Source organism: Prionailurus bengalensis, chromosome X (assembly GCF_016509475.1).
Source record: "Prionailurus bengalensis isolate Pbe53 chromosome X, Fcat_Pben_1.1_paternal_pri, whole genome shotgun sequence".
In the NCBI taxonomy this organism is placed as follows: Eukaryota; Metazoa; Chordata; class Mammalia; order Carnivora; family Felidae; genus Prionailurus; species Prionailurus bengalensis.
The window spans coordinates 27,211,200-27,237,281 of record NC_057361.1 but is presented as its reverse complement, the minus strand read 5'-3'; the positions used below and the strand labels follow the sequence as shown (position 1 = coordinate 27,237,281).

The 26,082-nt window shown below is 43.2% G+C and overlaps 1 protein-coding gene across 8 annotated transcripts in view; it reads left to right on the top strand.

Moving 5' to 3' along the window:
* DMD (dystrophin) overlaps positions 1–26,082 on the top strand; it is a 2,018,590-nt gene that overhangs the window by 1,700,245 nt on the left and 292,263 nt on the right. For all 8 annotated transcript variants that reach the window (XM_043570319.1, XM_043570321.1, XM_043570317.1 and 5 more), the window contains one exon: positions 5,623–5,769. In XM_043570319.1, the coding sequence (XP_043426254.1) occupies positions 5,623–5,769 (147 nt within the window). The remainder of the gene's footprint in view (positions 1–5,622; positions 5,770–26,082) is intronic.

Here is a 26,082-nt window from a genome sequence, read left to right as displayed (position 1 = left end):
GTATACACGTGTGTGTGTGTGTGTGTGTGTATATATATATATCCCCCTCATATATATATACGTGTATGTGTGTGTATACATAAATGTATACATAAACTCCTGGATGGCATTGCTAATCCATGCATCCCAGAGTCTCCTCCTCTTCTTGCCTGCTGGGGCCTTTCTTGGATTATCCTGGCCCTGCACCGCTGACTCCCCCTGCTTTCTCTCCATCTACAAGCCTCATCTTGCTTCACCTCCCTCCTAATCCAGTTTAGATTCCATGATATGTTTTTCAGTCGCATTCCAGCTAAAATTTAAACTCCCTCGCCCCTGACAAAGAGGCACCTGACATGACCCCAAACCTGGATCAATTGTTTTCTCCATGCTTGCAAGGAGCACTGTTGGAGAAAGAGAAAATGGGGCAGACGAGTTCAAGATTTCAAAAAAATGTTGGTCCTCGGCCTCACGTGGGCCCTCAGCACTGTCTCGCAACCTCACTCGTTGCTGAGGTCTGCCTCTCTCATGGGCTCTGCCACAACTAATCCGAATGTTCCCACTCACCCTGAATTCGCGTTTTCATTCTATGAGTATTTGTTGAGCACTGACTTTATGCCAGGTCTGTTGCTTCCTACTTCGTAGAGGAACTGAAGGCCTTCGAAGTAGGGGTCCCTTGACTCATCTCTTTCCAATCCTTTAAATGGCCCTTCTGTGCCGTGCAGACTAGTCTCTTAACTACCACGTCAAAGCTTCTCCCTCCAAAATGATGTTCCCTTGTTCAAAGATAATCCCTTTCTTTTGTTGTAACGTGATTGATGACTAAAGTTCTAAATCTATATTTAAACAAATCTTTCGCTACATAAGGATAGGCAATGATCTGATAGCCAATTTAATTTCATAAAAAGAAGAAAAACTTGACGTATCGGTCTTATATATCATTCTAAATCAGTACTTTTATATCTATAATCAGACAACATTTAATGAAGTGAAAATTCTGCCGGCATGAAACTAGTCATAATAAAATTAGACTTGGTTTGCTCTTTCATGGAGAACATATTCCAGATGTTTAAGTGATTCAAAGAAAAGCCACAGTATAATGGCTCCCTTCAATGTTTTCTCACTCACTGCTTCCAAACTAGAATAAAATCTAATGAAATTCTGGTAGTATTTAAATAGCACAGGATATTGTTCCGAGTTAGCTGCACTTTTTGACATTTGATGTTCAGTGTTTAATAATTTGGACATGTATTTATAGGTGTGATATCAAAAGCTCTACCATTTGAAAGATAGGCAAACACAATGTTACATCCACTTAAATGACACAGTACCCATATTCATTTTTTACATAGTATGCCTTGTGACAGTATGGCCCCCTAAACACCGGAACCTAGGGCAGATGCCAAAGTGGAGGGTGACTTGGAACACTCTCCTATCTCCCTTTTCTCTTCCTCTTTTCTACCGCCATTCTTGTGTGCCTTCATGGTGATTTTTTTTTAAGTTTTTTTCAACGTTTATTTATTTTTGAGACAGAGAGAGACAGAGCATGAACGGGGGAGGGGCAGAGAGAGAGGGAGACACAGAATCGGAAGCAGGCTCTGGGCTCCGAGCCATCAGCCCAGAGCCCGACGCGGGGCTCGAACCCACGGACCGCGAGATCGTGACCTGAGTTGAAGTCGGACGCCCAACCGACTGAGCCACCCAGGCGCCCCTCATGGTGATTTCTAGATGGCTACAGTTTTTCTATCAGGCTCATGGGGATATCTCCCCAGAATCAGACTTCACACCAAATTGTCACTTGAGCAACTGACCTCCCCACCCCCACTCAAAGCTTCCATTTATCCTACCAGAAATGTAATCCAGATGAAACTAAACATACGCCTTTTCTTCCCCCTTAGTTCATGATGATCCTAGTAGCCGTTAACCATGGTAGTCAAATAGCAGGAGTAAAATTTATTTCCTCTATTTTGGCTGAAAACCTAGAGTTCAACAGTTAATTGAAAAAGTCAGTTAAATCAGGGAATCATAAAAAGTAGGTCTTAAACATTTTATTCAATCTTAAAATAGTCACCAGTATTTTATTTTATTTTTTTGAAGGTCTAAGAAATTTTATTTTATTTTATTTTATTTTTTAATATATGAAATTTATTGTCAAATTGGTTTCCATACAACACCCAGTGCTCATCCCAAAAGGTGCCCTCCTCAATACCCATCACCCACCCTCCCCTCCCTCCCACCCCCCATGAACCCTCAGTTTGTTCTCAGTTTTTAACAGTCTCTTATGCTTTGGCTCACCAGTGTTTTAGCATCGTGTGAAAGTTTCTTGTTTAAGTGTAGATTCACTGATTGGACTTCTCTGTAAATCACACTGATGATGAAGAAGTTTCGATTTCCCGTTCCAGTTTCTGTAATGTCGACAGAGTCCATCAGGACAAATGGAAGGCATTCTGTGTACAGAACACTCCTAAATTTTTCGCAGAATTTTCCTCATCTTTTCCAGTCACCCCCATTCAACATTTGCTTTTCTTTTTCTTTTTTAAACACCCTTCTAGAGTGTTCAACCTGGTTTTCGTAGAAATAATAACTTACTTTCTTCCAGACTTAAACTTCTTTGGACTGTGAAATCTTTTAAATTATTTAATTGCAAAGCTAACTGGTGCAGACAGGTTCGAGAACATACCCACGCCTGACAACTCAACTGATGGGAGCTGAAGGCTGTACTTACTGACAGATAGCTCTACCGTTTTACTTAGAGGCTGTTAGTTAGAGGTCTCGGTCACTGTGATTCACAGGGAATGAAGACTGGCTACTCTGGTGAGTCTTAAGTGGAGATCAGTTAAGATAACTTCTACTGTAATTGCTAGATAGGAACAAGGACAAGGAAAAGAAGCCACAAGATCCCATGACAGGGGTGGTGCGGTGGAGGTAGAGAGAGAGGGAGAAAGAGACAGAGAAGCAGAGGAGAAGGAGAGTGAGTGTTGTGGTTAATTATGCATATTGGAACTTAATTTTTAATCACCTTCATCCTCCAAAACACCGACGCAGGATTAAAATCTGAGTTGACTTTGAGGGGAGGAAGTGAAAATCAAAATCTTGTAATAAAAGGCATTTGAACACGTACATTATGTCATCCAAAGGGAGCTGAAACCTACATGTGACGAACTGAGATGGCTACTCAACTTAATGGCTGAGAGCCACGCTAGTGAAGAGAGATGATTAGCATCCCGGGTTAATCCACACTTTTGTCGGATTCTGCCTGGCTGTCCTGCCATCTCTGCGATGGTTTCCCATTTAAAATTCCCACTCGTATGATATTTATTTATGGTCACTACAAACACATGTTATTATCCAGAAGAGAGTGGTTCCATTTGGTAACCATTGCCCTTGTCCAGGCTTCTCCATTGACATTTAAGAAATCTGTCTTCTAACCTTTTGTTACACAAAACAAAGTGATTATGGGTCATTTCCTTGTAGAGATATGAATTTACATTGATGGCTTTTTACCTCCCGCCATGGGATTCTTTTAATCCGTATATTTATTTATAAGGCAATGGAATAATAATATTTACTGTCATTCCCTATAAAAACTTTCTCAGTTTCAGACTGATTCCTCTGACATTCCACTGACATGAAGTTGCAAAAAGATCGATACATAAGATGGGATTTTTTTGCATGTGTGTGGTCAGATAGAAAGATTTCTTTTGTTTTCCTTTGTTTTTATTTTTTATTGATATGTAATTCACAAGCCATAAAATTTGCCCTTTAGGGGCACCTGGCTGGTTCATTCTGTGTGGATCATTCGACTCTTGATCTCAGGGTCATGAGTTTGAGCCCCATGTTGGGCGTAGAGTTTACTTAATAAAATATATATATATTGTGAGACCTGTGCTGATCTCATAGTTCATAGGTTCAAGCCATGTGCCGGACTCTGTGCTGACAGCACAGAGCCTGACTGGCATTCTCTCTCTCTGTCTCTCTCTCTGTCTCTCTCTCTCTCCTGTCTCTCTGCCCCTCCCCCGCTCATACACACACTTGCTCTCTCTCTCTCTCTCAAATAAACTTTAAAAAAATTCACTCTTGGGGTGCCTGGGTGGCTCAGTCGGTTGAGCGTCCAACTTCGGCTCAGGTCACGATCTCGCGGTCCGTGAGTTCGAGCCCTGCATCGGGCTCTGTGCTGACAGCTCAGAGCCTGGAGCCTGTTTCGGATTCTGTGTCTCCCTCTCTCTCTGACTCCCCCCCGTTCATGCTCTGTCTCTCTCTGTCTCAGAAATAAATAAGTGTTAAAAAAAAATTCACTCTTTTACAGTGTACAATTCAGTGATGTTTAGTCTCATCACAAGATTGTGCTATCAGCACCACTGTCTCATTCCAGAACATTTTCATCACTCCCAAAAGAGACCCCATGATTCTCTAACATAAAATTTTTAGTGACCAGTTTTTTTAAACATTAGGTTCTATAGAATTATTATCACAAGGTCTTATCGTATCTAAGAACTATATAAGAGTCTCATACTCCATACATGACCACATTTTAGTGGTGAGATATTCAAGTTGATTTGACAGTTTGAGAGGACAATGCCATTCTTGTTTAGAATGCACATCCTGGCTCCTTTTATTTGGAGTGGGAGGGAATCTGGAGGGTTATAGATGAGGTCAGTGTAAACAGTGGCTTCATCGACATAAGGAACCAGAGAAATAATACCTGCCCGGATCGAGCAAGTCAAAGCAGCACATAGAACCAAGTAAGTGATGTTGTCCTTGTGCATAGACATTACATTACACAAACTGTTCTCCTAAGTGAGGGAATCTGTCCCTTAGAAATTGCTCATTGGAACATTTGGACATCATGCATCATGTTAAAGATCCATAAATGCCACCTCAATAGGGTAGATATGATGCATGGTAATATCCTCCCCATATCTGCATAGGGTTCTTCCCCGGACAGCCAAGAAGCCCCACGGGAGCCTTCCTAAGTCATTGCCACAAGGACTAAAATACCAGGGGACCAGGAAGTCATTCTTAGGGCTTGAAAAAATACCCTAATCTCTAAATGAATCTATTCATTATGCAGTTGGTACAAAATATGAATGTAATCTTTTCTGACTGAGTATACCTTTTTATTGTAAAAAAAAAAAAAAGGATCCATTTCTGGTTGGGAGGTGAGTCGAATTTAGAATCTAGCAAGATATTTTTCCTTTTGCTTTCCAATCCAGAATTTTTTTTGGAAAGGTATGTAATAGTTAGTAATTTGTACTCCAGAGGTAGGCAAACATGGATGCGTGTCCCAGGCTCCTCAATTTTGACCCACTGAACCTTGGACAAAATATAACCTCTGTAAGTTGTTTTCTCGTGTGGAAAATGAGAGTTCTCCAACTATGAGTCTCATAGGGTTATGCTGTAGGGATAAAACTGGATTATGGAGACAGAGCTCATCACAGGATCAGGCACCTAAGAAATGCTCATTAAATATTCGTGATTATTATTCACCCATTCGCAAGTGATCAGGGTAGTAATACCACTATGATAGAGCAAACATCACTGACGCTGCACCCCAAATAGAACGAGATATCTTCTAGTTCGCATGTGTCTGATTTTTTGGCTTGTAGTGTTCTCATTTACCAACTTGCCCTTGACTCTTTCATACAGGTGCTTCGAGGAGAAATTACACCTCTGAAAGAGAATGTCAGCTACGTCAATGACCTTGCTCGCCAACTCACTACGTTGGGCATTCAGCTGTCACCATATAACCTCAACACTCTGGAAGACCTGAACACCAGATGGAAGCTTCTGCAGGTAGGCACATTATGAGCATTACAGTTCCTTGTTACAATGAGAGAATATACAGAGAAAGCTTGTTTGTAAGGAACAGTAAAAGTAATTTCTTCCTGTGATGTTCGCGATAATATTTCATGAATGTAGGATAGTTTATATTCTGCAGTAAGATCCTCTATAATGTTTTAAAACCTATTAACAATAATTTTTATAAATAGCTTCAAGTTAGACCTTCCTATACCTTGCAATAAACACGGAAAATAATGCTGAATCACGATAGAAGGACTTAGTTACTGTCATACAATTACTTTGTACTATCGTTGCTTGGACTCTTTAAACATCTATACCTTTGGAATCCTAATTTAAACACCAGTCAATGGTAAGACGTATGCTAGAATCATTTTAGAAAGATCACTCTGTCACAGACCTACCCGTGCAGGCTTTTTATAGGTGTGCATAATAAATATAGGGACCATAAGCATGCTCAGGGTCACATTTACTAGCTGTGGGACCTTAGGACCCTTCTGTGTTTCAGTCTTCCATCTGAAGAAAATGCAGACATTAAATGTTGCATAAATTCTAGCTCTTAGAGTTATTGCAGTTATAATTATTATTATTACAGTATACAGCCTTTGGAATCAAACTTACTGAGTGACCTTGAAGTCACTTGTCCTCTCTGGTTGTCAGTCTTCTCATCTCTAACTTGCTTGCTGTAATATTAAACAAGTTAATTCATGTAGAGTTGTTAGTTCAGAGGCTCATAGTAAGAACTCAGAAAAGGTCATATGTCTCTATGTTCCCTATGCAAAGGATACTGTTTAATACCCCAAACCCTAAAACTGATTTGACCATAGAATTAGAGAATTGTTTTCTCTTCTTTTCCAGTTTCATAGGATGCAGAGAGTATGCTTCTGAGGACAGAGAGGAAACTGGGTTTAAAAATATTTGCTTTCAAAGTTTTAATAAAAAAAAATGATAAAGCAGATAACTTTTCATATTGGCAGCCCATTTAGGGGTATGATTGAAAGTCCTGTTAAAGAATTTCTAGACCTTTAATAAAAACAAGTTCCAAATCCAAGACCTCTTGAGATCTCTTATAATTTAATTCCCATTGTGATGGATAGTTTTGAAATATTTGTATGATAGATGGTTATAAGTGGCGTTGACCAAAGCAAGGCAATGTAGTTAAGCGATTACATGCCTTTCTATGCCTGTTAGTTTCATAGTGGCTAAGTACGGCTAAGACCTTATCAATTTCATCCTTAGTATGTTTTTAACTTTAAGCATAAATAAGGAAAGTAATAAATGTCCAAGGAAAACCAGTGGCCATCTCTGTTCCATTCAAGCGTTCTTGAACTAGATCTTAACATTTCTTTTAGAGAACCAAATGCCGCATTTGCTTTCAGAATGTAGTGACGAGATTGGTGATCATGGCATGTGAGTTTATAAATGAGGTCAAGAGATTATGACTGATAGGGAGAGTTTTTAAAAATCAGTGCCAAGTGCTCCGTCGTGGCACTCTTTATTTCAGAGGTAAAGAGTGAGAAAATATTAATAGCTTGATTGTCACTTGTTCTTTAAAATGCATTGAGGACTTGGTTATAAATATAGGGCAGTACATGAAAGGAGCCGATGTAGTGTGGTAACAAGTAGACTGGAGCGAATAGTACGAGGCCTGACTTCCCACTGACGCTCAGCTGTTCTTCAAGACCACGTTGTCTTGAAAAAAACATTTATCCTCTCTCGGCTTTAATTCCTTCATTTGTAAAATGAGGCAATCCATTTGGTCTCAGGTCACATCCAGCTCAGTCCAGTGATTCCATATCTGGCTATCTAGGAGAGACACACATATGACAAAAATTGACTTTAGATCGATACAGTTGCTTCCTCTATTCATAATACAGATGTGGCTTATTGGAATTGTATTTCTCCTTCTTTCCTTCCAACTTTTAAACCCCTCGTCCCAAACCCACGTATACACAGCCTCCTCATACTAAACAGTTTGATGAGTTTGTGGTACAAGCTCTTATTGTGGCAAATTTCACACGTTGCTGTTTTGGGACCTGACCTAAAGGATATGCTTAAAAAGTGTTTTCAGCAGAAAGCTGATAAATCCAAGGTTTGGGGTCACACGTAACTGAGTCCATTTTTTTCTTTGACCATAATTGTAACCACTCTGCTATATTGTCAGTGGAAGTCCTTGTTCAAAAGGGAACAAAGCCAAGAAATGAGGTTCACATCAAATAATTTCATCCCCATTACTGGAAGAGCAAGTCATGTGTTCTATCGACAACATTTTACAGTTAGAATAATGTACCTGACTAAAGAATCACCCAACTTCTATGGAGGGACGTTTAAGCCCATCATCGTTATAACATTATATTTCTATAAAAATAAAGAATTTAGTCACTTCCGGGGCGCCTGGGTCGCTCAGTCGGTTAAGCGTCCGACTTCAGCTCAGGTCATGATCTCGCGGTCCGGGAGTTCGAGCCCGTGTCGGGCTCTGGGCTGATGGCTCAGAGCCTGGAGCCTGCTTCCGATCCTGTGTCTCCCTCTCTCTCTGCCCTCCCCCATTCATGCTCTGTCTCTCTCTGTCCCAAAAATAAATAAACGTTAAAAAAATATATAAATAAAAAAAGAAAAAAGAAAAAAGAATTTAGTCACTTCCAATGCTATGCCAGTTATGAAATCATGATAAAAAGAAGTACAAATTCATCTCTGCTTCTTTGTCCACAAAGACAAAGAAAAACTGAGAAAGAGAAAGGAGGAGCAATGGGGAGGCACATATAAACCTAAGAAGACGAGTCTTCAATTTGGGCAAAATAGTGTAATAGAAGAAACAGTCACATAGTACCAGGCTATATCTACTTGTTACCAGAATATCCTGGGTCGAGTTACACAACACATTAATTTCTATTTAAAAAAAAATTTTTTAACCTTTATTCATTTTTGAGAGAGTGCAAGTGGAGGGAGAGGCAGAGAAAGAGAAAGACACAGAATCTGAAGCAGGCACCAGGCTCTGAGCTGTCAACACAGAGCCCGACGTGTAGCTCAAACTCACAAACCGTGAGATCATGACCTGAGCTGAAGTCGGATGTTTAACCGACCGAGCCACCCTGGCGCCCCATTAATTTCTATTTTAATTTTTTTAATCTTTATTTATTTTTGAGAGAGAGAGAGAGAGAGAGGAACAGAGAGAAAGGGAGGCATAGAATCCGAAGCAGGCTCCAGGCTCTGAGCCGTCAGCACAGAGCCCGATGTGGGGCTCGAACCCACAAACCACAAGTTCATGAGCTGAGCCGAAGTCTGATGCTCAACCAACTGAACTATTCAGGCACCCCTTTTAATTTGTATGTTAAAAGAAAGCCATGCTGGGAGTTTTTTTTTTTTTAAGCTGTGTGTAACATCAGTCAAAATGATAGAAACAGATAAGCCATGTAGATACGACAACCACAGCAGAGTGTAAGACACAGCCACGATTTATCTATACACAGAAATACAGTGTATGGAGAGCTCTGAATTTATTTGGAATGCGCAAATAGAAGGTTAGAGGCATTGGTTTCCCTGTTTGGAACTCGGTGGGAATAAAATCCCATTTTCTCCCTCAGAGGGGACACATTGGTAGGGATGTTTGTGCTAGACCATGTGACAATGTGTTTTGGGTATAGGAAGCCATCATTCCTTGTAGTTACAAGGATTTTCATGAACATTATCTCATCTAATCCTCATAACATTATGAGGATTACATATTGTCACTATTCCTTTTTACAAGTGAGGAAACTGAGACTTTGAAATAATAACTGACACAATCACGGTCACCGGCTCGTAAGTGTCGGTCAAGGTGTGAATCAGACCTTCTGAACCGTGACCCCTCGCCCCCGACCTTGTTTCTTCTCCTCAAAGTTCTATTTAATTTGGACTTAACAAAGTCATACTTTAAAGCTGGTTTGGGCACCACAGGTATGAAATACCTCGCTTTTTCCACGCTTCTCTTTTTTGAATGATCTCAAGGATCTTAACTTTGAAATCTCCCTTTTACAAACCAGTGGATGAATGAGCTCCTCCTCCCAGTGTACCCCTTAAAATTCACACCTGTAGTTTCCAATACAAAACGCTAAAGCATTACATTCTTCATTGTCTTTAGAATTCAGCAACTGTCCTAAGGCCAACCAAAAGTGATTTTAATGAATTAGCTCTTAAAGCGGAACCAGTGATAATACCTGATCCCGTAGACGTGAGCATCAAAACCAAATGGGAAGAAAATTAAACTGAAGATAAGCTTTTCTCATTTTGAAGCCATGCATACATGCTTAGTGATGTAGTCATGCGCTTCACTCACCAAGCACAAGCACTAGAGGGAATAGTCTCCTCCAGGGAGAGCAACAGAAGCTGCAAAATCACTTTAATATAAAGAGCACGTGCTTTGTTGACTGTAGGATGTCTGGAATGCAATCACTTGAAAAATATCGACTATGAAGACATTTCCAGGTCGGACCATCTTTAACTATGTTTAAGGACAGCCTCATGAATTATGTATGTTTGGAAAGGTTTCCTAAGATTCTTCCAAAGTCAGGCAGACATACTCCATCTTCACATCTGTGTTAACTCTCTGCCAGAAGGATCTAGACCCTCATCTTCGGCACACACCATTCCTTCTTTCCTTCTTTCCTTCTTTCCTTCTGTTTTCACTCGGTCAACTGTGTACCTAGTATATACTGCAGTGGTCCTATCTGGTCCGAGGACATACTGACCCAAATCCCCTTTACTGCTTAGGCCATCTTGGGAAAAGTTTAATACGTGGGTTTTCTTCTATGGCTTCCGTAATGGCCCATCCTTTCTCCCTTTCTCCATGTCGTAAACAAAAAAATAGGCTCTTGCGACCCTAATACGATAAAAGTACTACCTTTCCAAGATATCTGACTTAGAAATTCTTCCATAATTTCTGACTAGGAGCTTGATCTACATTATCAAACTGGTAAGATTTGTAGAAGGAGATGGGATCATATTTAGCTAGCCCACAGAAATATTTGCATGGCTTTGTTGTTTAGAAATTGAACAAGAGTTTTAATTGAAGAATTAGAAACTTCCAGCTGAGCAGCTAATGGTCTTTACTTTGGTAAGATAGGTTTTCTTTTTTTTTTTTTTTTTTAATTTTTTTTTTCAACGTTTATTTATTTTTGGGACAGAGAGAGACAGAGCATGAACGGGGAGGGGCAGAGAGAGAGGGAGACACAGAATCGGAAACAGGCTCCAGGCTCTGAGCCATCAGCCCAGAGCCCGACCCGGGGCTCGAACTCACGGACCGCGAGATCGTGACCTGGCTGAAATCGGACGCTTAGCCGACTGCGCCACCCAGGCGCCCCTAAGATAGGTTTTCAAGGCAGGCTTCTAACTATATATTTGTACATCCATCCCTGTCAACCTTGAGCAAAGGATGGGAACTTTTAAATGTGTTGACAGATTTTGAACATTTTCTTCATACTCTTTCATTTTTAAGGAGACCGTACTAAGCATGTTGCATGATGGGGTCCCTTCTAGGCAGGAAGCCTAGGTGAGTTGTGCCATCTGCTCTGACAAATAATGTGGACCTATTACTAATGGAGGGTAAAGAGAGGACATCCGACTTGCATCCCTTCAGTTTTGCCAAGGATTGGTTCTACCAACGTCTTCTTAGTATGTCCTTTTTTGGCTGTTTCTTTTTTTTAAGCATATTTATTTATTTTTTGAGAGAGGGAGAGAGAGAGAGAGAGAGAGAGAGAGAGAGAGAGAGAGAGAATCCTAAGCAGTCTCCATCCTATCAGCACAGGGCCTGATGTGAAACTCGATCTCACGAACCTTGAGACCATGACTTGAGGCGAAGTCAAGAATCAGACACTTAACTAGTTGACTGAGCCACCCAGACACTCCCGGCTGCTTCTTTTAACGCACCTCAAACGATTCTGCCTGCGGTGAGACCGCAGAACCCAAGAGAAAATGAGGAGTCTGAGGCCACTCTCAAGGGAGAGGCATTTTCCTACATCAGTGGTTCTCAAAGGTTCATAAGCATCCGAACCGCCTAAGGACTTCTTAAAAGACAGATCACTGGGCCCCACTTCCAGAGTTTCTGGTTCAGGAAGTCTGGGCTGGGGCCTGACATTCTGCATTTCCAAGCAGCTCTCAAGCGAGGCTGATGCTGAGGATCCAGGGAGCACACTGTGAGAAGCACTGTCCTACATTAGGCACTTGCCAGGCACAGCCAACTTTAAAATGGTGTCTTCCATAAGACACTTTGAGAAGTTTAGAGTCATACTGTGGAAAATAAGCCTACTGCCACGCAGACGGTTCTGTGTTAGAGTGTTCCGGTGCCTCAGCCACGTGGAGACCCAAGCCCTTCGCTGGTCTTGCCGGCAGGAAGAGGAGGGCGAAGGGAAACTTCTAGTAGATTCCTTTTGGTAGACTTGAGAAATGTTGTGAGTTAGTTTACATAACAGGTGTCAGAGACTCCGTACCCAAACTAAAATATTGTTATGTTGGTTCCATGTTGAGGCGATAATATTTTTCTGTATTGGGTGAAGTAAAACAGATGATTGGAATTGATTTCCCCCACTCCTTTTTTATGACTATTCCGATTTGAGTATTTTTCTTGAAAATGGACCAAGTGAGCCTGTTGCTTCAAGTAAAACAACGGACAGCGTTGGGTCCTTTGTACTTTTTTCATGTGTCTGCCAGAAAATTTAAAAGGACATAGGCAGCTGTCATTATAGTTCGATGGGATAGCCCTGGGCTGGGCTGTAATTCGCACGGATGTAGCGTGGATAAGATTCAGCGGCAAAGCTTGTTAAATCACCTTCACTGCCTCCTCTCCCGCCCAGAGGAGATTTAGTAGGTATCGGGTGAAGCCTGAGATTCCTTCCATCAAGGTCCTGGGAGAAGCTGTTGAAATAGAAGTAATACTTCTCTCAGGTAGGGATCCTCCGATTCTTGGCAAGTTAATAAGGGATCCACGGGCTTGAAACGATAGGAGGCCACCATCCAAAACTGTTGTCGCGGTGTAGGAAAAACTACCCGAACATATTCTAAACTGTAAGTAAAAAGACTTCACCTGTAACATCGAGTCGGATGCACCCCCCCTGGCAGGAGTTTTTCAAAAGCTCCAAGTAAAGGAAATGAGAAGAACAAAGAGGAAAGAATGTGTTTTAGAGAAGGTTAGGTCAAAGGATTTGTTGACATTAGGAATAGAATGACCCGTGAAAGGGGCGCCTGGGTGGCTCAGTCGGTTAAGCGACTGACTTCAGCTCAGGTCATGATCTCACAGTTTGTAAGTTCAAGCCCCGCGTCTGGCTCTGTGCTGACACCTCTGTGCTGACAGCTCGGTGCCTGTTCCGATTCCGTGTCTCCGTCTCTCTCTGCCCCTCCCCCACTCACACCCTGTCTCTCTTCTCTCTCTCAAAAATAAATAAACATGAGAAAAAAAAAAAAAGAATGACCCATGAAAAAAGGCCAGTTAAGAGGTAGGAAAACATCTCTTCAGTGAGGAGAAAACAATCATTTATGCTTAGCCTCGTCTCTGTTAAAAAAAAAAAAAAAATTAGAAGGAAGTGAACAACTCCCTTTAAAGATTTGAAAGAATGAGGAATACGTGAATCTAAAAAGTCCAGGATTGGGGTGCCTAGGTGGCTCAGTTGGTTAAACATCCGGCTCTTGATTTTGGCCCAGGTCATGATCTCACGGGGTTCATGAGGTTGAGCCCCGTATCCGGCTGTGCACTCACAGTGCAGAGCCCGATTGAGATTCTCTCTGTGCCTCAAAATAAATAAACTTAAGAAAAAATTAGAGTCCTTAGAATGCACTGAGATCAAAATGTATTGTGAACTTTATGGGCATTTCCCTCAGTCAGCGTGGCTTCCGATGTTTTTTGCAGCTAATGGTACTTTATTCAGGAAGAATGATACTGAAATTGCCTGCATAACCTTGCAAGTAGGGTTGTACCAGAGTCCCTCCTCCTCAGTCCAAAGAACAGGCTAGTTTTCAAGGACGTTCTCTGTTTTGAAAGAAGGGCATTGTCATGTGTGGGACTGGAGGGAGAAAAGTGAACGATGGAGGGAGCGTGATCAAAAACCTCTATGGGCATGAAGCCAGTAGAGGTGAAAGACATATTTATTAGTCGAAGAGAATGAAACGCATAGTCATGTTTTCAGGTATTTTTATAAAGTGGACCAAAATCTCCGTGAAGTTAGGTGATCGGATGGCTTGATCTTTAGGCGCTCCATTCTGGATTGGTTTTCCACCAGGAGCTATGTTTGCTAGCTCTGAAGCTAGCAGCTACTGTGGCAATCCAGGTAACTCCTGAGAACGCTGTGGAGAAAACGTCAGGTGTCCCTGTGACATGTGTTTCAGCAGCCCCTTTCGGGGATACGCGTGTTTCTTTCACTTCCTTGGGACCTCCAACCCCTCGCTGGAAAGATGCAGACAGGGAAGGGTATTTAAAATTGCGCGTCTGCTCTTGTTTTCCTTTCCTTCTCTCTTCTTGCGCAACTGACATTTGCCCTCCCCTCCACTTTTCCGCCTGCTTTATTCTTTGTTCTTTGAAGTGGCCGGCCCGCGCCCTGACCTCCCTCCTCCGCGGCCGCCGGGCTCCGCCCCCCGCCCCCCGCCCTTTCTGGCGCATTTGCCGGCCCGGGTTGTCCTGCTCTTGGCTTTTCCCACTGTCCCGCTGCGTGTGAAACCCTTGGCCGGCAGCTGCTCGCATTTCCCATGCTACGTCACGCGCAGCCTTCAAAGGGCTGCTGTTCTCACACTTCCACCCCGAAGACTCCCCCTCTCCTCCTGCCCGGCACATTCCTCTGCAAATAACCCCCTTTCAGGCCGTCTGCAAAGCCGAGTGTGAAAGCCTGCTCCGCAAGGAGCCGTGGAAGAAACCAGCTTAGGGGATTCGGCAAGGCTGTGCTTAAAGGTCACTCGCACAGAGGGAATTCTACGTCGCTGCGGTTTGCCTTTACTTTTAGAAATTCTTGAAGGTCCTGAAGATAATCGTCCGCATAGGGGCTCTGGCCTCAATTACCATATTCGTTAATTTCAAATAGGTATGTAGATGAAAAAGAGAACACATCAGAAAACGATTATTCTCTTAGAAATACACTCTGGACAGTGGACCGTACTTTCTTTGGCCAGTGAAGTGGCACCATATAGATCTGAGAAGACTTGATGCTAGTGAGACTTCTGCATTACTGACATGAATAATGAGCACTTAGGTAGCGCCTGCTGCTTACTTACTATGCACTTTCCTGGGCCCTTTTGCCCGTCCTGACAGTCAGCCTAGGAAGTAGATACTAGTTTTATCCTCATCTCGCAGATGAGGAGAAGTAGGAACCAAGAGGTTCCGTGGCTTGTTTGCCTGAGTTCACCTTGCTGGTGAGAGAGTGAGGGTTGGAACCCAGGCAATGTGGCTGGAGAATCTGTCAGAAGTATTAACTATGCAACACCACCTCTCTGATGGAAAGCTAGATGGCCGGGACGAGACCGTCTCTCCTCTTCATTTACAACTCAGCCCTTTCAACACACGGCATAACGTCCCCCTCACATTTATTAGGAATCACCTACATCAAGAGTTTAGGAAACGGCCGGTTTAAAATAGGGCGATGACAGGAGTCTCAGACCTCCGTCGCAGAAGAGTTTAGCCCAGAGCCTGAATCAACCAGACGGTAAAAGTGAGAATGTCTCCTCTACAGGACCAGGAAGGCTTGATCACCAAACTCTTCCTCAAGGGAGCAGAAGCACTCCTTCACGAAGTCAATATTTTCCATTCAATAAATACTTTTCTGCCGTCTCCCCTCTGCCAGACTCTGGGTTAGATAATAGGGATGCAATTGTGGAAAGACCAGACACTGTCTCTGCCCTCACGGAGATGATAGTTTCTTGGGAAGACACACATTAATAAAGAAAACTCCTTCGTGTAATAATTACAAATCGTGGTGGGTGGCATGGGAGAAAATGCATGGCAAATGGTGAGGAGCTGGGGGTGGGCGAGGGGGAGTGGGCGAGGGTGGGAAGACTGACCAGGAAGACTCCCCAGAGAAACTGGCCTTTCAGCCAAAGCCTCAAGGAGGAAGGCAAGTTAACCAAGTGGCTTTCGTATTCGTCTGCAGCTTTTTTTTTTTAAATGGCCTAACGCTTGTGACTAACCAACAATAAACAGAGTAGTAAAATTCTACTATGAAAATTTAATAACTAGGAATCATTGGAAGTAAGGGGCTGCAGAGCTAACATAAAATTAAGTCACGCTGCAAGATTTCTTATCACTCTGTGTCACAGAGAGGATCGATCCTGTTTGAATTCTTCATGCACTTGAGAAAATCTGTAGCTACCTGTGTTTGTTGACTGACTTACTGAAAGATGCCAGCTCTGCTGGCGCTTGGCTGTGTCTTTACATGGTAGGGTTTCAACAAATATTTCTCAAAGTGCTGAATGCAGGAAATTAAGCAAAAATATTATTAAAAACTATAAAATAAATGGAAAGGTATGCCACGGGGAGAAAATTAGGAAACATAACTATCATTCCTGAATAAAGAGTATTCATGCCCCGATCTGTAGATTCATAAAGTTAACCAGTGCTTAAATAATTTTCCAAAGATTCCAAAAGGAAAAATGACCACAAAGGAAGTATTTCTCTTTTACTTTGTGGTGAACAGGATTCACTCATATTCTAGACTTTTATCGGTAATTAATGATCAGTGTGCTCTGAACAATCTGGGATATATTTAATGGGGGAAAATGAGATAAAATAGCTTCCCTTTCTCACCCCTTTTCTGGTGGAGGTATAATTGACATGTAACATGATACTTATTTCAAGCGTCCACCATGACGATTGGGTATTTGTGTATATCGTGAAATAATTACCACAGTAAGTCTAGTTAATATCCATCACCGTACCTAGTTACAAATGTTTGTTCTTATGAGAATCTTTAAGATCTACTCTTGAAGCAAGTCTCAAAAATAAATACAGCATTATTAACTATAGTCACCACAGTGTACATCACATCCTCACGACCCATTGTTTCCTAACTGGAAGTTTGTACCTTTTGACCCCCTTCATCCATTTCACACACACCCCCACTCCCCCACCTGTGGCAACTACCAGTCTGTTTTCTGTTATCTATAAGCTTGTTCTCATTTTATATTACACATAGGAGATTATATGGTATTTGCCTTTCTCTGTCTGACTTCTTTCACTTAGCATAAGGTTTATCCGTGTTGTCATTTTTTTCAGGTGAATAATATTCTAGTATACGTGTGTGTGTGTGTGTGTGTGTGTGTGTGTGTGTGTGTACCATATTTTCTTTATCCACTCATCTGTCAGTGGACATTCATCCATGTTGTTACATGTATCAATAGTTTATTCCATTATATGGAAAGACTTATATTTGTTTACTCATTCGCTAAAATGCACTTTTGGGTTGTTTCCAGTTTGGGGCTGTATCGATAAGGCCGCTATAAGCATTCACGTACAATTCTTTGAAAGGACTCTGTTTTCATTTCTCATGAGTAAATGCCGAGGAGAGAGATAGCTCAATTATATGTTAGGCATGTGTTTAACCTATTTAAAAAATGCCAGACTGTTGTCCAAAGCTGTTGGACAATTTTACATTCCCACCAGCAGTGTATGAGAGTTCCAGTTCTTTCATGAGGTCTCTCAAATTGGATTACGGTCAATGTTTTGAATTTTAGCCGTTTAAATGACTATGTGGTGGTATCTCATTGTGGTTTTAATTTGCAATTCCCTAATGGCTAATGGTGTAGCCATTCTGGCTTTCTTAGGATTACTGCTGGCACAGTATGACTTTTCTCATCCTTTTATTTTTAGCCTATTTGTGCCTTTGTATTGAATGTACATTTCTTGTAAGCAGCATATAATTGGATTTTGCTTTCTTGAAATCCAATCTGACAATTCCTTTTAACTGGGGGATATTTAGACTGTTTACATTTAATGTGATAATGGATACAGTTAGGTGTAAACCTCTCATCAAGCTATTTGTTTTTGCCTCATGCCATCCATTCTCTGTTTGCCTGTTTCTCTTTTTCTGTCTTCTTTAAATTAATGGGAATTAATGGATTCATTTTATCTTCTGTGTGGGCATACTAGCTATAACTCTTTGGTTTGTTTTTGTAGTGGTTGCATTATGGTTTATGGTATATGTACATCTTTACCTTATTACAGAGTACCTTTAAGTGGTTTTAGACCACTTCGCATATGGTATAAGAACCTTTGAACAATATATTTCCAGTTGTCCCTTTCCAAACTCTCCACTATTATTTGATCCTTTGGAGTCTTTTTTTTTTTAATTTTTTTTTCAACGTTTATTTATTTTTGGGACAGAGAGAGACAGAGCATGAACGGGGGAGGGGCAGAGAGAGAGGGAGACACAGAATCGGAAACAGGCTCCAGGCTCAGAGCCGTCAGCCCAGAGCCCGACGCGGGGCTCGAACTCACGGACCGCGAGATCGTGACCTGGCTGAAGTCGGATGCTTAACCGACTGCGCCACCCAGGCGCCCCTGGAGTCTTTTAAAATCAGGTGGGATTAGACTGGCTAGTTATCCCCAACTGGTGAGGCAAGACCCTTCTGTGTGTTCGGCCTCATGCCCTGTGATAGGAAGTTTCCAGGATGACTTGTAAGGAATAGGCACTCCTTCCTGCCATAGGAGTGCAGGACCCTATTATCTCTGATCCCTCCTGGTGATTCTTTCCCAGCTTCCAGTACTTTCTGCACACATGTGCTAATCACTACTCAGCAAAAGACTTGAGGGAGACCCTTTCTAAATCTCCCGGGTTCTCCTTCTATGAAATTCTCTGCTCTCTGGGTTTCTTTCCTCTGAACTCGAGGGAACTTAGTCTTCCGGGACTCAGTTCCATCTTCTCAACTCAGGGAATCTACCAGGATCCCCCTGGGTTCTTCTTCCCCATGCTGTGTACTGGAAGCTCTCTCCAGGCAATAAGTTAAGACGATCCTGGGGCTCAACTCCTAGATTTCCCATCTCTCAGGGGACTATCCTTCCTTGCCTGATGTCCATTGTCTTACACCCCATCCTTACATACATTTCGTCCATGTTTGAGTTATTTCAAGAGAGAGTGTACATGGGGTCCTTATCACTCCATCTTGTTTGGTAGCAGAGGTCCGAAAATACCTTCTGAAGCATGTTTTTGGCTTTTCTTTCTTGATTTGGAGATCATATGCAAAGAATGCTGGAAGAAAACAGGTAATTAGCTGATACTGTGCAATCTGCCAGACATAGAGATGCTGTTAGTCACTTACCCACATTGCACATACTTTGTTTTTCTTTCACAATAGCAGTAATTGCCTTACGCTGCTGCCATCGTACTTTCTGCCTGGTTGTCTGGAGAGCTTTGCAATCGAGTTGGCTAAGCCTCAGGTCTTAGTCTGTATCTAAAAAATCTGACCAGGGCCTGAAGCCAAGGCTGCGTAGCAAGGTGCCCCAAGCATAAATCAGCCAATGGTACAGCTGCTAAATCTTTTAAAACAGCTGAATATGTCAGTGTGCTTCCTTGCATTGAATTACTGAATATTTTAATACTTAACTCTACACTTCAACAGTCATTCTTTAAAAGATTCTATTTAATTATTCTTAATACTACACTATTTAACAGCCAGTGTGCAGCCATGCGTAAGGTTTCTCTTTGGGAAAGATGGCCTGTTTAAGGTGTTACCTCCCGTCGCTTCAGAAGATGTTAGTTCTCCAGGTCCAGGAGTCCGGCCCTTGATTTTAGAAAGACATCACATGCCATGTCATAGTTCACGAAGCTAGTTAATAATGGAACCCAAACCAAAAACTTGCTCTGTAGTCTCCTCACACATCCTTTAAAAAAGGCATTCTTGGGGCGCCTGGGTGGCTCAGTCGGTTGAGCGTCCGACTTCGGCTCAGGTCACGATCTCACCCTCCGTGAGTTCGAGCCCCACGTCGGGCTCTGTGCTGACAGCTCAGAGCCTGGAACCTGCTTCGGACTCTGTGTCTCCCTCTCTCTCTGCCCCTCCCCCATTCATGCTCTGTCTCTCTCCGTCTCAAAAATAAATAAACATTAAAAAAAAGTTTTTTTTAAATAAAATAAAAAAGGCATTCTTCAATCTAAATATTCTGCATTCTCGAACATGTTTTAAAAGGGACTATTTCTCCAAATCCTGCCCACCTTGCAAGGTCCATGTGAAACAATGAGATCAAGTCTGTAAAAGTGCTTCAGAAACTATTCAGTGCTGTAAAAATGTAACTTTTATTATTAGAACCGCAGTTCATTTCTATGAAAGCTTGCTAAACTTTTTTCACTTTTCTGAACTTGATTATACAGTATCTTTTCTAATACATTTGTTCATCCTTTATAAGAATTTAATCCTTTCTGCCCTGCTGGGTTGCAAAAAGAGAGCCTCTCTTCTTTTCTGGAACCTATTCATATTTGATAGTATTATACATCTCATGGGTTCCCACTAAGTACGTGTCGAATAAAATTGGGCTGGGGGAAATATTCTGATCCTTAAAAAGAAGGTATTTTGAAAGATTAGATATGGTAACTCTTGCTTTTCTGTATTTGCGACGAAATTGTTTTAATTTGCCTTGTATTCAACTGATGCATCCTATTTGCATCCCTTTGTTAAAATTGAACAGATTTGCAGGTTAATGTAACAATTTGTGACCATAGCTGCCTGTAACTGGCAGGGGGAGAAAAATGATATAAAGGCACAGTCGTGAACTTCAGATCCTCCCCCTGCTTTTGGCCTTCCGTTCCTCTGAATTAGAGCTTACGTTTCTTGATTATCTCACTTGAACTGAGTCTTTCTAACTGTTCACTTCTGTTTCTGTCAATAAGTATTTATTGAGCTACCTCTTAATAGAAACTTTCTTCTCCTAACACAGAAAACTCACATGTGGGTGGATGACTCTTTGTGGCACTTGGGAAATCTAAGAAGAATTTCGATTGCTACAAATAGGGCAGGAACCCCGGTTCTCGGGCACTGCTTTCCCATTAGACGCTTAAACTTGAGGGGCGCCTGGGTGGCGCAGTCGGTTAAAGCGCCCGACTTCAGCCAGGTCACGATCTCGCGGTCCGTGAGTTCGAGCCCCGCGTCGGGCTCTGGGCTGATGGCTCAGGGCCTGGAGCCTGCTTCCGATTCTGTGTCTCCCTCTCTCTCTGCCCCTCCCCCGTTCATGCTCTGTCTCTCTCTGTCCCAAAAAATAAAATAAAATAAATAAATAAATAAATAAATAAACTTGAGGGGCAACAGAGCTAGACACAGGACCTTTGGAATTAAGTCCATCAGCCATCATCTATTTCAGCCTATGTCTGTGTCCTACATAGGATTTTTCTTCCAGAGTGACATTTCTGCATTCTGCATATTACCTGCTACCTGTCTGCTGAGTGTTCTCTCTGAAGCTGTCTCCTTTGCCGTGGGCAGTGGCCCCTTTCCTGCTGGGGAAATGAGATGCTAATCCTAGTCACTCCAGCCTTTCCAGCCTTTCCTGCCCGACCAGGGGACGGTAAAGGCACTAGTATTTCCCTTTCTGCAGCTCTGTTCCCTCCGTGGCGGACACGTCCACCCTTCTCCCTTGCTGACAGAGACCTGGCTGGTTCAGGAATTAGCCTACTCCAGGTGACTGTGTGCCTTAAGGGAGGCCTCAGCCCTAGGCCGTGAATAATGAGCGTACTGAGATATTTCGTGGTGATCTGGTGGCCCCAGTCTCCTTCGCAAGCATTGGACGTGAGCATTTTATGCCATCTCAGGCAGTAAGATACAAAGGGAAGTAGGCCAAGGGAGCACACAAGAAAGGTTTTCCTCCCCCAGGGAACTAAACCAGTATTCTTTTTCTTCTGGACCCTGTGCCTGCTTTCCTCTGCCTGCAATGCTCTTGGCCCAGATATCTGTGTGAAGAACTCTGTCACTCTTCAAGTGTGGCTCCAATCTCAACTTCTTGAGGACGGACTGCCGTGTCGAAACAGCAGCGTGCCCTCCGTCCCCCCTTTGAGCCGTCTCAGGTCAATACCCCGCACCTTGTGACGGTTCTTGAACAAAGATGCCCCCATGGCCAGGACCACCGTGAACCATGCCTGCAGTACACCTTGTGTGGTCCCCTTCCCCACGGAATCCAGGCCGGCCGTGCGTAAGGACTGGGAGGCAGCAGGGGGGACAGTGTAGGATCCGAGGCTACACGAAAAGAAATCTTGCCCTTTCTGTTGCGGTCAACTTGGAACATTCACCTGGGGGACGTGAGCCGCGACGAAAGAAGTCAGGCCACTCTGCTGGGAGCTGCTCGGCCACACGGAGGAGCTTCATGAAAAGAAAGAAATGCTTGGCCAGCCCCCAGCTGAATAATGTGTGGTTTCTGCTACATGGGGGGACTGCCAGCTTGAGTGGCACCAGGCCCGGCTTATGTCTGAGGAATTCAGGTGAGCCTGGCAAATTAGCGGGATGGGCAGTGGATCTCAGGGAGGCTGGGAGCAAGCTCAAGCTGTAGCCACAGCTCCCAAAGTGGTTTGTCAGGTTACGTGACATACCAGATGTATGAGCAAAAAAAACAAAATCCAGGGGCGCCTGGGTGGCGCAGTCGGTTAAGCGTCCGACTTCAGCCAGGTCACGATCTCGCGGTCCGTGAGTTCGAGCCCCGCGTCGGGCTCTGGGCTGATGGCTCAGAGCCTGGAGCCAGTTTCTGATTCTGTGTCTCCCTCTCTCTCTGCCCCTCCCCCGTTCCTGCTCTGTCTCTCTCTGTCCCAAAAATAAATAAACGTTGGAAAAAAAAAAAAAATTAAAAAAACAAAATCCATCTGGGACATCCATCCCAGTCAGGCTTTCCTATCCCTCCACCTCTAGCTGCCATCTGACTGCGGATGCATGAAAGACCCCAAACAAACAAAAAAAAAACACCCAGCTGAGCAGAGTCCAGTCAAAGAACCCAGGAGCAGGAGTGATCAATTTTTGTTTTCAGCCACGGAGTCCTAGGGCGATGTGTTATACAGCATTGGGAACATCCGACCTCTTTTTCGGTTTTTTCTTCTTTTCCGTAACTGTAGAATCAGCATACATGGCATGCTTTTGTTTGCTTGTTTGTTTTTAATCATCTCCCACCATGAGAAAGTACCCTTCATGAGGCCAGAGGTCTTGTCTCCCATTTGCTACTGGCTCCAAAGCATCTAAGAACAGTTCCTAACATGTAACACAGTTCCTTGTCTATGGAAGGAAGGAACCGGAACTTGAGAAGCCATTTTGTCCATGTGTGGGGCGTTCACCTAAGGAGGCAGAGTGGAAAGAGGGGAAGAACCTGAGTCCCGATGATGGCATTGTGTTTCTGTTGGGAAGAGCCTTGCTTCTGCCCTCCTTGACTGGCCAAGGCATTTTGTGCTGGGTTTTCTCTTACCCGCAGCAGAAAGCGTCGCCTGTGGCACACGGTCTTTCATATCACTGTGATTTTCAGCCATAGGACTGAGACACGACCGAACCGGAAGATGAATCCTGGTGGTAGACCCCATGATGTTCTCAAAAGCAATCTCCTCCTTGCTGACAGAGGCTTTGCCTACTGAGGGAAGCACGTAGTTTATAATAAACTCTTGTCTACACCTTCTCTCAAGAGGCCTTCTTAGTCTCCTTGCAATAGAAGCATGGAGAGCCCCTGATCTCTTAAAGGTGACTATAATACTTGCCTGGGTAAGTAACTCCAGAAGCGGCTACCCCTGGAGCTTTGAGTCCTGATGAGATCCACTGCCCATCCCACTCCTATGCAACACTTACCTGAATTTCTCAGACCGAAGCCGGGGACCAATGCCACTCGAGCTGGCGCTCTGGTCAGACAGCAGAAACCAAGCAAGTGAATGAAGTCACTAGCCCCTTGATGCTTACGTTTGGGAACTCCTTCTGCCTGAACATCAGTTGAGTATTTTTTAAGTGACTACGTTTCGGTAGAAACTCTTTTTGGCAGTAGGGACAAAGATGTTCATGATGCAAACCTTTTTCAAGTATGGCCGGTACATGAGCGGCAAACAATACCATCAAGACTCCACTAGAGATCTGAGGGGAGAAGAAGAGATGGTCATGTGCAGAACAGTCCGCAGTTAGTTTTGCTGCAGGGATGACATCTGAGCGCAGACTTAAGCAATGCTGAGGGTTTCAAAAGGTAGAGCGCATAAGATGGAAGGGCTTTCTAGAGAGAAGAAACAGCATGAATGCTTAGAGGTCTGGGGAGATCTGACTTAACTGAAGGTGATTAGAAGTTGGGAATGAACGAGGTGTTGGGTAGACGGTGGGGAGGGAGCAGAGACAGAAGAAGTAATATCTAAGCCAGGGAAGTACCTGTAATTAGGGAAGAGACACAATTAAATATTTTTCTCAAATCTCCTTTTGACTTTCTACATTTGTCACTGATAAAGAAATTATAGGGGCACCTGGGTGGCTCGGTCGGTGAAGCGTCCGACTTCGACGCAGGTCACGATCTCGCGGTCCGTGAGTTCAAGCCCCGCATTGGGCTCTGGGCTGATGGCTGGGAGCCTGGAGCCTGCTTCTGATTCTGTGTCTCCCTCTCTCTCTGCCCCTCCCCCGTTCATGCTCTGTCTCTCTCTGTCTCAAAAATAAATAAACGTTAAAAAAAAATTTTAAATAAAAAAAAAAGAAATTATATTACACTGCAATGGTTTTTACCTTTTTAGCTTATTTGGCCCAAGCAAACAAGGGGCAGAAAAGTTTTTCATGTAAAATTTTCATTCGGCCTAAAAGAACATTGATGACTTCAGACCATTTAATGTTAAATATTTTAGAGTTCTAGATTATTTCTCTTTGGATGAGCAGAAGTTGGTTTTGTTTTGTTTTTGGTTTTTGTTGCTGTTGTTGTTGTTTTAGACTCTAAAAATACAGGTTGCGTTTGTAACAGATTAATTGCTGCTTTCATGGTGGTCTCCCAGGCATCAGCAGGTTCAAGTTCAGCAGGTAGGCCTCTGGCCTCTGAGAATGTAGCCTGAGAGTTAAAGAATGCATGATCACCTCTGTGATCGCTTGAGAAGGGTTCTGAAATCTCGGTGGGGGTGATGGGGCCGCCAGATAGTTGGAGTCAAGAATGTCTAGGAGGTTAGGTATTTGGATTAGAGCTGTAGCGGGGAGGTAGGGAAATACAAAAGATCGGGAATTCATGTTGACCATTAACAAACCCACATGTGAGAAATGTAAACCTCACTTGAAGCCAAAGGCTCTCCGAACTAGGACTTTGCAATATACTCTCCAAGGCGAGAACTAGTATCTGTTTACTTATGTGGTTCTGGAACATAAGGGAATGCAGATAGTGTGTTGGTTAGAATGCTTTCAGCAGCCAATGACAAAATGCCCAACTTCAAGGGCCTTCTGCTCTATTTGTTTTTCCCAAACTTTTCTGGGCATAAGAATCACCAGGGGCACTTGTTTAAATGACTAATTCCCAAGCCCCTTCACTGGCAAGTCTGAACCATGGGGTTTGGGAAGCTGTGTTTTTAACACGAGCCCCACTGAGATCAGGCAAGTTTGGAAAATGCTATCTTAAATAAGAGACAGCTGATAATCTAACACAGTGGTTGGCAACCTTTAGCAGGCACCAGAATCACCTGGAGGCTTGTGAAGGTACAGGCTGAGGGGCTCCACCCAGGGTTTCTGATTCAGTAGGTCTGGAGTAAGTAAAGTCTCAGACTCTGCATTTCTAGGAAGTTTTCAGGTGATGCCGATAACTGCTTTGGTCGGGAACCACACTCTGAGAACCGCTGGTCTAACCCAACCAGAAGTCCACAGATGATCAGATCTGGGGCTGCTTAATTCAGCAGCTGAACTGTATAAAGACTCTAGTGTGGTTTCTTGGGGCATCTCTCGGCTTCCTCCTCACGATCCCAAGGTGGCTGGCTTCCCACTGCACCAAGCAAGATATCCTCAGACAGCAGTATCCACGGCAGGAAGGGAATAAGGTCCAAAGATAACTGTGCGGGGGGTGAGTATGCATGTGTGCTGGAGAAGAAAGAATTTCCCAGAAGCTCCCCAGCGTACTTGCCCTTGTGTATCAGCCAGAACTGGGACTCACTGTATTCCCTGAAACCAGTCACTGGTTCCGAGAAACAGGATTATCATAATTCGTTTAGGGCAAACTTTAATGCTTCCTCTAGCCAGGGTCTGTTGATGCTCAAAATCTGATCATAAGTGAGATGAGGAATAAGAAGTGAATAGCTCCTAGGTAGGCAAACACCTGGGAAGCTTACAAATGGATTTTGGTTTAAGTGTGATGATAAGTAGATCAAGGACTGAAAATATTCATACAACTGCTAATGAACAATACGTTACCAGCTTTGTCGTCACCGTTTG